The sequence below is a fragment of the Astyanax mexicanus genome, chromosome 2 (assembly GCF_023375975.1).
Source record: "Astyanax mexicanus isolate ESR-SI-001 chromosome 2, AstMex3_surface, whole genome shotgun sequence".
Classification (NCBI taxonomy): Eukaryota; Metazoa; Chordata; class Actinopteri; order Characiformes; family Acestrorhamphidae; genus Astyanax; species Astyanax mexicanus.
In genome coordinates this window covers 26333496-26349920 of record NC_064409.1, presented here as the reverse complement: position 1 = coordinate 26349920, position 16425 = coordinate 26333496, and the positions used below count along the sequence as shown (strand labels likewise).

At 37.5% G+C, this 16425-nt stretch overlaps 1 protein-coding gene and 1 long non-coding RNA gene across 10 annotated transcripts in view; one reads left to right on the top strand and one right to left on the bottom strand.

Annotated features, from left to right (window-relative positions):
* Positions 1–15368, top strand: part of kcnc2 (potassium voltage-gated channel, Shaw-related subfamily, member 2) — a 50294-nt gene extending 34926 nt beyond the window's left edge. The window contains exon 4 of one of the 2 annotated variants that reach the window (XM_049474101.1): positions 13598–15368. In XM_049474101.1, the coding sequence (XP_049330058.1) occupies positions 13598–13722 (125 nt within the window). In that variant the 3' untranslated portion in view covers positions 13723–15368. Of the gene's footprint in view, positions 1–11966 lie in introns of both variants that reach the window. The other variant, XM_049474100.1, reaches the window with a different exon arrangement.
* LOC125797672 (uncharacterized) lies at positions 44–6974 on the bottom strand. 8 transcript variants are annotated; one of them, XR_007436540.1, is made up of 4 exons: positions 6919–6974; positions 5481–5545; positions 4539–4586; positions 1507–2095 (listed from the first exon to the last, which is right to left on the bottom strand). It is a non-coding gene; the product is annotated as an uncharacterized LOC125797672 (long non-coding RNA). The 8 variants fall into 8 exon arrangements; XR_007436516.1 differs by lacking the exon at positions 1507–2095 and adding an exon at positions 3249–3959; XR_007436510.1 differs by lacking the exons at positions 4539–4586; positions 5481–5545; positions 6919–6974 and adding exons at positions 44–494; positions 3912–4275 and having other exon boundaries at positions 1686–2137.
* Positions 15369–16425: the final 1057 nt, after the last annotated feature.

Sequence of the window (16425 nt, the reverse complement as noted above, 5' to 3'; positions counted from 1 at the left end):
AATATCAAACCCGCTCCTACGCCTTTGCCTAACCATAACCTTAACTATTAATTAACCCTAAAATCTAACCCTACACCTAACCCTAACCTTAACTGTTAATTAACCCTAAAATCTAACCCTACACCTAACCTTAACCATTAATCAACCCTAAAATCTAACCCTACACCTAAACTTAACCCTTAATCAACCCTAAAATCTAACCCTACACCTAACCCTAATCAACCCTAAAATCTAACTCTACACCTAACCTTAACCATTAATCAACCCTAAAATCTAACCCTACACCTAACCTTAACCATTAATCAACCCTAAAATCTAACCCTAGACCTAACCTTAACCATTAATCAACCCTAAAATCTAACCCTACACCTAACCCTTACCATAACCCTTAATCAACCCTAAAATCTAACCCTACACCTAACCTTAACCATTAATCAACCCTAAAATCTAACCCTACACCTAACCCTAATCAACCCTAAAATCTAACCCTACACCTAACCATAACCTTAACCCTTAATCAACCCTAAAATCTAACCCTACACCTAACCTTAACCATTAATCAACCCTAAAATCTAACCCTATACCTAACCCTAATCAACCCTAAATCTAACCCTACACCTAACCATAACCTTAACCCTTAATCAACCCTAAAATCTAACCCTACACCTAACCTTAACCATTAATCAATCCTAAAATCTAACCCTACACCTAACCCTAATCAACCCTAAAATCTAACCCTACACCTAACCCTAACCATAACCTTAACCCTTAATCAACCCTAAAATCTAACCCTACACCTAACCCTTACCATAACCTTAACCCTTAATCAACCCTAAAATCTAACCCTACACCTAACCCTTACCATAACCTTAACCATTAATCAACCCTAAAATCGAACCCTACACCTAACCCTAACCTAACCCTCAATATCAAACCCGCTCCTACGCCTTTGCCTAACCATAACCTTAACTGTTAATTAACCCTAAAATCTAACCCTACACCTAACCCTAACCCTAACCCTTAATCAACCCTAAAATCTAACCCTACACCTAACCTTAACCATTAATCAACCCTAAAACCTAACCCTACACCTAACCTTAACCATTAATCAACCCTAAAATCTAACCCTACACCTAACCTTAACCATTAATCAACCCTAAAATCTAACCCTACACCTAACCCTAATCAACCCTAAAATCTAACCCTACACCTAACCCTAACCATAACCCTTAATCAACCCTAAAATCTAACCCTACACCTAACCCTTACCATAACCCTTAATCAACCCTAAAATCTAACCCTACACCTAACCCTTACCATAACCCTTAATCAACCCTAAAATCTAACCCTACACCTAACCTTAACCATTAATCAACCCTAAAATCTAACCCTACACCTAACCCTAATCAACCCTAAAATCTAACCCTACACCTAACCCTAACCATAACCTTAACCCTTAATCAACCCTAAAATCTAACCCTACACCTAACCTTAACCATTAATCAACCCTAAAATCTAACCCTACACCTAACCCTAATCAACCCTAAATCTAACCCTACACCTAACCCTAACCATAACCCTTAATCAACCCTAAAATCTAACCCTACACCTAACCTTAACCATTAATCAATCCTAAAATCTAACCCTACACCTAACCCTAATCAACCGTAAATCTAACCCTACACCTAACCCTAACCATAACCTTAACCCTTAATCAACCCTAAAATCTAACCCTACACCTAACCTTAACCATTAATCAACCCTAAAATCTAACCCTACACCTAACCCTAATCAACCCTAAATCTAACCCTACACCTAACCCTAACCATAACCCTTAATCAACCCTAAAATCTAACCCTACACCTAACCTTAACCATTAATCAATCCTAAAATCTAACCCTACACCTAACCCTAATCAACCGTAAATCTAACCCTACACCTAACCCTAACCATAACCTTAACCCTTAATCAACCCCAAAATCTAACCCTACACCTAACCCTTACCATAACCTTAACCCTTAATCAACCCTAAAGTCTAACCCTACACCTAACCCTTACCATAACCTTAACCATTAATCAACCCTAAAATCGAACCCTACACCTAACCTTAACCATTAATCAACCCTAAAATCGAACCCTACACTTAACCCTAATCAACCCTAAAATCTAACCCTACACCTAACCCTAACCATAACCCTTAATCAACCCTAAAATCTAACCCTACACTTAACCCTAACCATAACCCTTAAATCAACCCTAAAATCTAACCCTACACCTCACCCTTACCATAACCCTTAATCAACCCTAAAATCTAACCCTATACGTAACCCTAACCTTAACCATTAATCAACCCTAAAATCTAACCCTACACCTAACCCTAATCAACCCTAAAATCTAACCCTAAACCTAACCCTAACCATAACCCTTAATCAACCCTAAAATCTAACCCTAACCTTAACCATTAATCAACCCTAAAATCTAACCCTACACCTAACCCTAATCAACCCTAAAATCTAACCCTACACCTAACCCTAACCATAACCCTTAATCAACCCTAAAATCTAACCCTACACCTAACCCTTACCATAACCCTTAATCAACCCTAAAATCTAACCCTACACCTAACCCTAACCTTAACCATTAATCAACCCTAAAATCTAACCCTACACCTAACCCTAATCAACCCTAAAATCTAACCCTACACCTAACCCTAACCATAACCCTTAATCAACCCTAAAATCTAACCCTACCCCTAACCTTAACCATTAATCAACCCTAAAATCTAACCCTACACCTAACCCTAATCAACCCTAAAATCTAACCCTACACCTAACCCTAATCAACCCTAAAATCTAACCCTAAACCTAACCCTAATCAACCCTAAAATCTAACCCTAACCTTAACCATTAATCAACCCTAAAATCTAACCCTACACCTAACCCTAATCAACCCTAAAATCTAACCCTACACCTAACCCTAACCATAACCCTTAATCAACCCTAAAATCTAACCCTACACCTAACCCTTACCATAACCCTTAATCAACCCTAAAATCTAACCCTACACCTAACCCTAACCTTAACCATTAATCAACCCTAAAATCTAACCCTACACCTAACCCTAATCAACCCTAAAATCTAACCCTACACCTAACCCTAACCATAACCCTTAATCAACCCTAAAATCTAACCCTACCCCTAACCTTAACCATTAATCAACCCTAAAATCTAACCCTACACCTAACCCTAATCAACCCTAAAATCTAACCCTACACCTAACCCTAACCATAACCCTTAATCAACCCTAAAATCTAACCCTACACCTAACCCTTACAATAACCCTTAATCAACCCTAAAATCTAACCCTACACCTAACCCTTACCATAACCCTTAATCAACCCTAAAATCTAACTCTACACCTAACCCTTACCATAACCCTTAATCAACCCTAAAATCTAACCCTACACCTAACCTTAACCATTAATCAACCCTAAAATCTAACCCTACACCTAACCCTAATCAACCTTAAAATCTAACCCTACACCTAACCCTAACCATAACCTTAACCCTAAATCAACCCTAAAATCTAACCCTACACCTAACCTTAACCATTAATCAACCCTAAAATCTAACCCTACACCTAACCCTAATCAACCCTAAATCTAACCCTACACCTAACCCTAACCATAACCATAACCCTTAATCAACCCTAAAATCTAACCCTACACCTAACCTTAACCATTAATCAACCCTAAAATCTAACCCTACACCTAACCCTAATCAACCGTAAATCTAACCCTACACCTAACCCTAACCATAACCTTAACCCTTAATCAACCCCAAAATCTAACCCTACACCTAACCCTTACCATAACCTTAACCCTTAATCAACCCTAAAGTCTAACCCTACACCTAACCCTTACCATAACCTTAACCATTAATCAACCCTAAAATCGAACCCTACACCTAACCCTAACCTTAACCATTAATCAACCCTAAAATCTAGCCCTACACTTAACCCTAACCATAACCCTTAAATCAACCCTAAAATCTAACCCTACACCTCACCCTTACCATAACCCTTAATCAAACCTAAAATCTAACCCTACACCTAACCTTAACCATTAATCAACCCTAAAATCTAACCCTACACCTAACCCTAATCAACCCTAAAATCTAACCCTACACCTAACCATAACCTTAACCCTTAATCAACCCTAAAATCTAACCCTACACCTAACCTTAACCATTAATCAACCCTAAAATCTAACCCTATACCTAACCCTAATCAACCCTAAATCTAACCCTACACCTAACCATAACCTTAACCCTTAATCAACCCTAAAATCTAACCCTACACCTAACCTTAACCATTAATCAATCCTAAAATCTAACCCTACACCTAACCCTAATCAACCCTAAAATCTAACCCTACACCTAACCCTAACCTTAACCCTTAATCAACCCTAAAATCTAACCCTACACCTAACCCTTACCATAACCTTAACCCTTAATCAACCCTAAAATCTAACCCTACACCTAACCCTTACCATAACCTTAACCATTAATCAACCCTAAAATCGAACCCTACACCTAACCCTAACCTAACCCTCAATATCAAACCCGCTCCTACGCCTTTGCCTAACCATAACCTTAACTGTTAATTAACCCTAAAATCTAACCCTACACCTAACCCTAACCCTAACCCTTAATCAACCCTAAAATCTAACCCTACACCTAACCTTAACCATTAATCAACGGTAAAACCTAACCCTACACCTAACCTTAACCATTAATCAACCCTAAAATCTAACCCTACACCTAACCTTAACCATTAATCAGCCCTAAAATCTAACCCTACACCTAACCCTAATCAACCCTAAAATCTAACCCTACACCTAACCCTAACCATAACCCTTAATCAACCCTAAAATCTAACCCTACACCTAACCCTTACCATAACCCTTAATCAACCCTAAAATCTAACCCTACACCTAACCCTTACCATAACCCTTAATCAACCCTAAAATCTAACCCTACACCTAACCTTAACCATTAATCAACCCTAAAATCTAACCCTACACCTAACCCTAATCAACCTTAAAATCTAACCCTACACCTAAGCCTAACCATAACCTTAACCCTAAATCAACCCTAAAATCTAACCCTACACCTAACCTTAACCATTAATCAACCCTAAAATCTAACCCTACACCTAACCCTAATCAACCCTAAATCTAACCCTACACCTAACCATAACCATAACCCTTAATCAACCCTAAAATCTAACCCTACACCTAACCTTAACCATTAATCAATCCTAAAATCTAACCCTACACCTAACCCTAATCAACCGTAAATCTAACCCTACACCTAACCCTAACCATAACCTTAACCCTTAATCAACCCCAAAATCTAACCCTACACCTAACCCTTACCATAACCTTAACCCTTAATCAACCCTAAAGTCTAACCCTACACCTAACCCTTACCATAACCTTAACCATTAATCAACCCTAAAATCGAACCCTACACCTAACCCTAACCTTAACCATTAATCAACCCTAAAATCTAGCCCTACACTTATCCCTAACCATAACCCTTAAATCAACCCTAAAATCTAACCCTACACCTCACCCTTACCATAACCCTTAATCAACCCTAAAATCTAACCCTATACCTAACCATAACCTTAACCATTAATCAATCCTATAATCTAACCCTACACCTAACCTTAACCATTAATCAACCCTAAAATCGAACCCTACACTTAACCATAATCAACCCTAAAATCTAACCCTACACCTAACCCTAACCATAACCCTTAATCAACCCTAAAATCTAACCCTACACTTAACCCTAACCATAACCCTTAAATCAACCCTAAAATCTAACCCTACACCTCACCCTTACCATAACCCTTAATCAACCCTAAAATCTAACCCTATACCTAACCTTAACCATTAATCAACCCTAAAATCTAACCCTATACCTAACCCTATTCAACCCTAAAATCTAACCCTAAACCTAACCCTAACCATAACCCTTAATCAACCCTAAAATCTAACCCTACCCCTAACCCTAACCTTAACCATTAATCAACCCTAAAATCTAACCCTACACCTAACTCTAATCAACCCTAAAATCTAACCCTACACCTAACCCTAACCATAACCACTAATCAACCCTAAAATCTAACCCTACACCTAACCCTAACCATAACCCTTAATCAACCCTAAAATCTAACCCTACACCTAACCCTTACCATAACCCTTAATCAACCCTAAAATCTAACCCTACACCTAACCCTAACCTTAACCATTAATCAACCCTAAAATCTAACCCTACACCTAACCCTAATCAACCCTAAAATCTAACCCTACACCTAACCATAACCTTAACCCTTAATCAACCCTAAAATCTAACCCTACACCTAACCTTAACCCTTAATCAACCCTAAAATCTAACCCTACACCTAACCCTAACCTTAACCATTAATCAACCCTAAAATCTAACCCTACACCTAACCCTAATCAACCCTAAAATCTAACCCTACACCTAACCCTAACCATAACCTTAACCCTTAATCAACCCTAAAATCTAACCCTACACCTAACCTTAACCATTAATCAACCCTAAAATCTAACCCTACACCTAACCCTAATCAACCCTAAATCTAACCCTACACCTAACCCTAACCATAACCTTAACCCTTAATCAATCCTAAAATCTAACCCTACACCTAACCCTAATCAACCCTAAATCTAAGCCTACACCTAACCCTAACCATAACCTTAACCATTAATCAACCCTAAAATCTAACCCTTAATCAACCCCAAAATCTAACCCTACACCTAACCCTTACCATAACCTTAACCATTTATCAACCCTAAAATCGAACCCTACACCTAACCCTAACCTTAACCATTAATCAACCCTAAAATCTAACCCTACACTTAACCCTAATCAACCCTAAAATCTAACCCTACACCTAACCCTAACCATAACCCTTAATCAACCCTAAAATCTAACCCTACACTTAACCCTAACCATAACCCTTAATCAACCCTAAAATCTAACCCTACACCTCACCCTTACCATAACCCTTAATCAACCCTAAAATCTAACCCTACACTTAACCCTAACCTTAACCATTAATCAACCCTAAAATCTAACCCTACACCTAACCCTAACCACAACCCTTAATCAACCCTAAAATCTAACCCTACACCTAACCCTAACCTTAACCATTAATCAACCCTAAAATCTAACCCTAATCAACCCTAAAATCTAACCCTACACCTAACCCTAACCATAACCCTTAATCAACCCTAAAATCTAACCCTACACCTAACCCTTACCATAACCCTTAATCAACCCTAAAATCTAACCCTACACCTAACCCTAACCTTAACCATTAATCAACCCTAAAATCTAACCCTACACCTAACCCTAATCAACCCTAAAATCTAACCCTACACCTAACCCTAACCCTTAGTCAACCCTAAAATCTAACCCTACACCTAACCCTTACCATAAACCTTAATCAACCCTAAAATCTAACCCTACACCTAACCCTAACCTTAACCATTAATCAACCCTAAAATCTAACCCTACACCTAACCCTAATCAACCCTAAAATCTAACCCTACACCTAACCTTAACCATTAATCAACCCTAAAATCTAACCCTACACCTAACCCTAATCAACCCTAAAATCTAACCCTACACCTAACCCTGACCATAACCCTTAATCAACCCTAAAATCTAACCCTACACCTAACCCTAATCAACCCTAAAATCTAACCCTACACCTAACCCTAACCCTTAGTCAACCCTAAAATCTAACCCTACACCTAACCCTTACCATAAACCTTAATCAACCCTAAAATCTAACCCTACACCTAACCCTAACCTTAACCATTAATCAACCCTAAAATCTAACCCTACACCTAACCCTAATCAACCCTAAAATCTAACCCTACACCTAACCTTAACCATTAATCAACCCTAAAATCTAACCCTACACCTAACCCTAATCAACCCTAAAATCTAACCCTACACCTAACCCTGACCATAACCCTTAATCAACCCTAAAATCTAACGCTACACCTAACCCTAATCAACCCTAAAATCTAACCCTACACCTAACCCTAACCATAACCCTTAATCAACCCTAAAATCTAACCCTACACCTAACCCTTACCATAACCCTTAATCAACCCTAAAATCTAACCCTACACCTAACCCTAACCTTAACCATTAATCAACCCTAAAATCTAACCCTACACCTAACCCTAATCAACCCTAAAATCTAACCCTACACCTAACCCTAACCCTAAATCAACCCTGAAATCTAACCCTACACCTAACCCTTACCATAAACCTTAATCAACCCTAAAATCTAACCCTACACCTAACCCTAACCTTAACCATTAATCAACCCTAAAATCTAACCCTACACCTAACCCTAATCAACCCTAAAATCTAACCCTACACCTAACCCTAACCATAACCCTTAATCAACCCTAAAATCTAACCCTACATCTAACCTTAACCATTAATCAACCCTAAAATCTAACCCTACACCTAACCCTAATCAACCCTAAAATCTAACCCTACACCTAACCCTAACCATAACCTTAACCATTAATCAACCCTAAAATCTAACCCTTAATCAACCCTAAAATCTAACCCTACACCTAACCCTTACCATAACCCTCAATCAACCCTAAAATCTAACCCTACATCTAACCGTAACCTTAAACCACACTTTAAACCTTAACTAACCAAACCTAAAATGTTAAGATTAGAGTTTGGGTTAGAGTTGGTTCCATTCAAAAGAGAATCATTTACTTTCACTTTTCAGCTCAATTGCATTTAATAAACATGCAGTTGACTTTTAGTCAGTTCAGCATTAATGAGGTCATTAAATGGACAATCCAAGTAAAGTTTTACCTTTTTTCTTCTAATAATTAGAATTAAACACTGATTTTTATATTTACTCACATCATTATTAAAATGAGTTTGTTAATCTAAATCATTCATGTATGATGAAAAAGCTGAAACAAAATAAATCTGTATGGGGAAAATAGTTTTTATGGCACTGTGTATACGCTGCAAAAAATGAAGGGAACACTTAATCATCACAGTATTTCACAAAGTCAGTTAAACCTAAAGGATATCAATCTGCCCAGTTAAGAGCTACAAGCAAGACAAGTCCCCAAACAGTGAATGGTTTAGCAGGTGGTGTCACAGACAGTTACTCTTCCTGACTGATTCTTCTCTAGTTCTGCATTTTACTGGTGTCCTTATCACTACTGGTAGCATGACTCTTTCATGTTGCACAAAGGACAAGGCTGTAGAAGGGCAGCAACCCAGTAGCAGGGTCAAACATAGTATCTGTAATTAATACAGGATGCTGACTGTACCATGACGTGCAAACACACCGCTGTGTCTTTAAACCTTTTTATTACAGCATTTCACTCAATATAATCACCCCAAAATCATTCATCACTTTCATTATCACTGACCTCTTCTGCTCACACTTATACCATCAGAAAATATACAGAACAAGTGATGAATTATATATTTGTTATTAAAATCATAAGCGTGTGATACAGTGTGAAAAGTGAGACTGTTGTATCTGTAGTGTTTCAGTAATCTGTGGTGTTGTGGAAGTACAGAGTGCTGCAGATTCTGGTTCTTCAGCGCTAAAACAAACAACGCATGGACAAGCACTCCAAATGTTTGTCTGCATACATTATGAATAATGCGTGTCTGTCTATATATGTGTGTGTTTGTATATATACTAAAAAATATGTTTATGTGTGCTTGCAGTATTATACACTGTAACACTGTTTATATATACACTGTTTATATATACACTGCCTATATAAACACGTGTGAATGTGTACACATAATACTTGTGTCTGTCTATGTGTAATGTGTTTCTATATGTGTGTCTGCACACTGTAAATGTGTTTGTTTATATATATATATATATATATATATATATATATATATATATATATATATATATATATATATATATAGCTCTGGAAAAAAGAGAGCACTTAAAATGATGAGTTTCTTTAATTTTACAAATTTTAAAACCTCTGGAATAGAGGAAGATGGATAATCACAAGCCATCAAACCAACAAACCAAGCTAAACTGCTTGAATTTTTGCACCAGGAGTGGCATAAAGTTATCCAAAAGCAGTGTGTAAGACTGCTGGAGGAGAACATGCCAAGATGCATGAAAACTGTAATTAAAAAACAGGGTTAATCCACCAAAATTGATTTCTGAACTCTCAAAACTTAAATATGAACTTGTTTTCTTTGCATTATTTAAGGTCTGAAAGCTCTGCGTTTCTTATTTTCTGCAAATAAATGCTCTAAATGACAATATTTTTATTCTAAATTTAGGAGGAATGTCTGTAGTTTATAGAATAAAAAAACAACGTTTATTTTACTCAAACATATACATATAAATAGCAAAATCAGAGAAACTGATTCAGAAACTTTTTTTTTCTTGAGCTGTATATACATAAGCATATATACTGTAAACACATGTGTATGTGTAACATTGTAAATGTGTGAACGTGTGTATATATTCTGGAAAATGTATATACGTGTCTATATATCCACGGTATGACTGTGTATATCATTTTTTGTACAATGAAAAACAGGTTTCTCCATTTTGGTAGATTTTTTTAGTTTACTGCATAATTTAAATAGACCCTACACCTACACCCTTACACCATTTCAAAATAGCTTGATGAACAGAACAAAAGAAACTCTTCCATATGACCTGATATTTATTTTTTTTACACTAACTTTTACTGAAAGTTAAAAGGTTTATTTGTCTTTTGAAAAGTAGCAGTTTTGGGGATGCTTGTTTTTCATCAGACGGTGGCTATATACACTTGTACTGTGTGTGTATACATCCACACTGTAACAGTGTATAAGTGCATACTCAAACATACATATAAAGTATAGAAAGTGTGTATGTATTTGTATATACACAGTACCAGTATGTGTATACATTGACATAGGTGTCTATATTGACACTGTAAATTATATTTAATGCGTATTACATATATTTATATACAACGTATAGCTATAAATGCACTGTAAAATGTACATACATGTCTATATATACACTGTAAAAATGTGTGTATACAGTACATGTGTATGTATATACACTGTACTAATGTGTGTGTATATGTGTTTGTATATACACTGTAAAAGTGTGAATAAGTGTAAATGTACATTGTATTTGTACGATGTATTTATATACACTGTAAGGGTGTGTGTGTATAATCTTGCATATACATCACTATATGTAAGTTCGTGTGTGCCTTTTTGATGTATGCACAGAAACAGTGCATATGTGTGTATATAATGGATGCGCTATGGAAATTTGTGTATTCATTTGTGGCATTTTATGTGTATACTTGTATATGTATGTGGTTATATTTTAATACACTGCAATATCTATTTTGCCTCTATATATAGTGTAAAATGAGCGTATATATGAGCAATGTGTGTATATATACACACATACACTGTGTACACGTACATGTGTGCCTATACGTAAACTTTATGTAAAAATGTAAATTGAAGGAAAATTTACATTTTTACGTGTGTGTGTGTGTGTGTGTGTGTGTGGGTGTGTGTGTAGAAATATACAACATAATTCCTCTTACTATGATCATTATCTGTACACTGATCAATTTGATTATGAAGTGATGATTTCAGATCTATGCAACTGCTCTGATTAACAACAATGTTAAAATGTATTAGTTATAATTATTATTGTGGACTGTAATTCCATATCAGGCCATTAATATAATTAATAATTAGCACACGTCGTTGGTGTGTGTGTGTGTGCGTGGCTGTTGTGGGTGTTGTGTGTATGTGTTTGTGTTGTGAGTGTGTAACGCTGGGTTCTTGTATCTGAAGGGCGTGGTGCGAAATCTCGAAGTTTAAACGCCTTGGCATGTAACATCCTGCACCTGTCTCCGGTGACCACGCCCTACAGCTCACCCTGTCCAATCAGACGTGCTCACTATCCCATTCCATCAACCCTCTGACCGCCTCCAATCGACCAATCACCAGACACCAATCAGTAACCTCCAGCTATTACAGAGACTTCTGGTGTGGGCGGAGCTGTACGCCCCTTTCAGACACAGCTTATATATAAGCTTCCATTACTGGTTAGCTATGTTAACCCCGAATTACATATGTCTCGAGTCCACTTGAAGATTATTTTATTTTTATTTTACTGAATAATCACTTTAAAATCATGATATTGTGTATTTTGAACATTTAGACTATAGAAGAGCCATCTGGAAACAGTTCTATTATGAGGTAAAAGTGTATCATTGAACTGAAGTATCTAGTTTTATTTTTGTAAATGTCCGTGTTTATTGTGTATATGTGTATAAATGTAAAACTACACTGTTATAAACGAAGCAGCTGATATTACAGGATGAATTTTGATGAATAACAATGTTACAACAGTTATAACCACTGTTTACTTGCACTTGTTCTAAAAGTATATGCAATAACGCTATTATTATTATTATTAGTAGTAGTAGTAGTAGTATTCACAGCTGTGCCTCATAAACTGTGAGTTTGTCTCTGGTGTAAACTGGACGGTTGCCAAGACACTGAATTGTTCTGTTCACTTTCATTGCATTTTTATTCTCACAAAGCATCCATATTCTTTTCACTGTCACATGTGCTATTTCTGAATATCACCCCACCCATGCATTAACCCCACCCACTCACTCACTCACTCACTCACTCACTCACTCACAAAAACTGACCACTGCACATGCTTCACTTAATCCTGTGTACCAACACTTATAACATGAATGTTTTGATATAGAATGGACATTTTTGCATTAAATTAAATGTCCTTGATTTATTTTAACCCTTCAATACAGCCTTTGGGTCAGTAGTGACCTCTGACCAATCCGAAATGTTTTAAATGTTTATGTTATGTTTTTGTTACAATCAAAATGATGTGTTATCATATTTACTGTCACTGCTGTGTATCGATCAGTTTGTGTGAAATAAGTGAATTTAGTTTATACTAAATGTATTCAGTGTAAAATGTCAAAATATTTAAGAGTGAAATACGTCTACATTTAAAGCTTAAATACCCAGATCTTTAAGAGTGAAATACTTATACATTTAAGGGTCAGCTTAAAAGCTTAAAAACTCATATATTTAAGAGTCGAACACCCACATATTAAGGGTTAAATATTCACACGTTTAAGGGATGAATATTCATAGTTACCCATTTACCCACACATGTAAAGCTTTCATATTTAACACCCACATTATTAAAAGGGTTAAGATCTTGTTCTTGTCTAACAGGTAAATTCAGTATGTAAATGGTTAAACACTCATATAACAGTTCAGCACTTATACATTTAATGTAGAGAAGACCATACCTTTATAAGGTAAACACCCACACAATTTAGGGTTAAATGCTCATGTGTTTAAGGGTTAAACACCTACATAATTAAACCCTGTGATGTACAGTAATGTTGTTGATGAATCAGCTGTTGTTGGATTTGCAGCTGCCATGAAACCTCTGGCTGAGGTTCAGCTAATAACGGCCAGAGCCGGGGAAGGAGGGGCCAGCACGGACTCGGATGGATTCGACGATCTGGATTGGACAGTGTGGAATAGAATAACCCTGTGATTGGACGTTGTGGACCTGATATGTCTGTGATTGGACAATATGAAATAGAAAAAAAAAGACTGGTTAACAGTCTGAAAATTAAATCGTCCTGTTATTGGACAGTGTGGAGTAGAATCACACGTGATTGGACAGTGTTGAGTAGAAAAACCCTGTCAATGAACAGTGTTAAATAACCCTGTGATCGGACAGTGTGAAGTAGACCACTTGTGATTGGACAGTGTGGAGTAGACTCACTTGTTATTGGACAATGTTGAGTCAAACAATTCTGTAACTGGACAGTTTAAAATGGACAAAGATGTGTGATTGGACACTGTGAATATAACGATTTGATTGGACAATGGAAAACCTAGGAGGAAGAATTGGACCATACATAAGTAAGGTAACCCTGTGATTGGACAGTTTTTGGATTACACGCTGTTGTACAGGCTGGGACAGTGCTAATGCTAATGCCCCCCGCCTTTCTGGACTCCACCCCTCAGCCTCCACTTCCTCACCGGAGAGCAGCAGGTAGCGCTCATCACACGCCTCCCTAAGCCCCGCCCAGTGTGGTGATGGTCCTGGCAATAAGTGTAGAAGTTGTGTAGAAGAAGTCGTGGAGTTCCTGTGGAGCATCTGTAGAACTGCCCCGTAATAAATGTGACCTACTGTCATCATGGCTTTACCCTGATTTAATACTTACTGTGGATTATTTATTGCTGTATGTGTGTGTGAGTGTGTGTACACTGTTAATCCTCACGTCCCGGTTTCCCAAGTGTGAAAGAGTCTGATGTGCAATAAAAACCCAACCGATACACACTGTGACTTCAGTTACACACACACATACACACACACTGCACACTGTAGACTCTAACACTGAAAAACCTTTGCTTTAGCCGAGGAGAGATTAAGGCGGAGTCAGTAATGATACAGATACAGTTCTGTTTGTTTGTTCCAGATCACTAGAAAAGAAATAAACATGATTTCTGTCACCCCGAGACTAAGAATATTGTTCATCATTTTAATCAAATTATTATTTTTTACCTTAATTTTTAACTTAATTTTAAACTTAAATTCTAAAGGGAACACAAATAAATATATGTATTAATAATAAAAAATACAAGTTAAAACAGTAATGAGAACGTAAAGTTTCCACTAACCGTATTAAAACAGTAATGTTGATGTAAAAATGGTACCAATATGAAACTCCTATTAAAGTGACCAAATAATGGAACTGTTTTTTGCTGTACCTGTATCAATGTGGACACAGCCTAAACATTTACTGTGTGTGTGTGTGTGTGTGTGAGAGAGAGAGAGAGAGAGAGAGAGAGAGAGAGAGAGAGAGAGAGAAAGGTTCTATCTGTGTTCTATGATCTGCTGCTTAATGGAGTCAGGGCACTGTTTAATGTGAATTATGATGAAAAACTGTAAATCATTTATTTTTGAAAAGTGTAATTGTGTGTGTGTGTGTGTGTTGTGAGTCGACTCTGTGTAGGGTGTGAACCGGTGTGTATCGTTCTATGTTCTGGTTTCAGTGTGTTCTGGTTGTAGAACCCTGTGTTGGTGTTGTGGAGCATGCTGACCTGTGGTGGTTTCCTGTACAGAACTGCTGGATGTGAAGTTGTGTGTAAAGTTTTACTGAGCTCACATAAACCTTCCTCACCCTCACAGCAACCCGCCTCGTTACTGACTTCTGGGGGGAAAATGCATAGTTTAATAAAAATATAGAATCATGATTCCTGCTGACACTAAACAATCTGCTTAAACCATATTGTGCCTGAATCATTTCAGTTGTACCCCTAGTACTTGTTGAGTGCCAGTATAAGCAACCTGACCAAGCCAATCAATCAGTTTGACTAAACTGCTCAACCAGCATAACTACACTGGTCCAAAATATGTGCAAACTATTTATCGAGCTAAGGCAAGAGAGTGTAACAGACAACACAAAAAATACAGCCTTTAAAATACAGTTATTATTACCACAGTAATAGGCTGCTGTTTTTATCACAATTACTAATTGCAATTAGTAGGCAAAAAAAATAAAGGGAACACTTAAACAACATAATGTAACTCAAAGTCAACCACACTTCTGTGAAATCAACCTGTCCAGTTAGGAAGCAACACTAATTGTGAATCAATTTCACCTGTTGTTGTGCAAATGGAACAGACAACAGGTACAAATGAGAGGCAATTAGTAAGACAACCTCCATTAAGGAGTGTTTCTACATCTTTTCTGGCTAAAGTTTTGGTCATTTTTGCAGTTTGTCAAATCTCTCACCATAGAGGTAGCATGAGGCGTTGTCTCCCACCCCCACAGAAGTTACTCAGGTAGTGCAGCTCATCCAGGATGGCACATCAATGCGAGCTGTGGCAAGAAGGTTTGCTGTGTCTGTGAGCACAGTGTCCAGAGCATGGAGCAGATACCAGGAGACAGGCCGGTACACCAGGAGACATGGAGGGGGCCGTAGGAGGGCAACAACCCAGCAGCAGGACCCCTACCTCCTCCTATGTGCAAGGAGGAGCAGTGCTCCCTGCAAAATGACCCCCAGCATTGTGCAGAACACCATATCCAGGGAACACCAGGATTGGCAGATTCGCCACTGGTGACCTGTGCTCTTCACAGAAGAGAGCAGGTTCACACTGAGCACATGTGACAGACGTGAGAGTCTAGAGAGTTCATGAAAATCTTTCTGCTGCTGCAACATACTTCAGCATGACCTGTGTAAT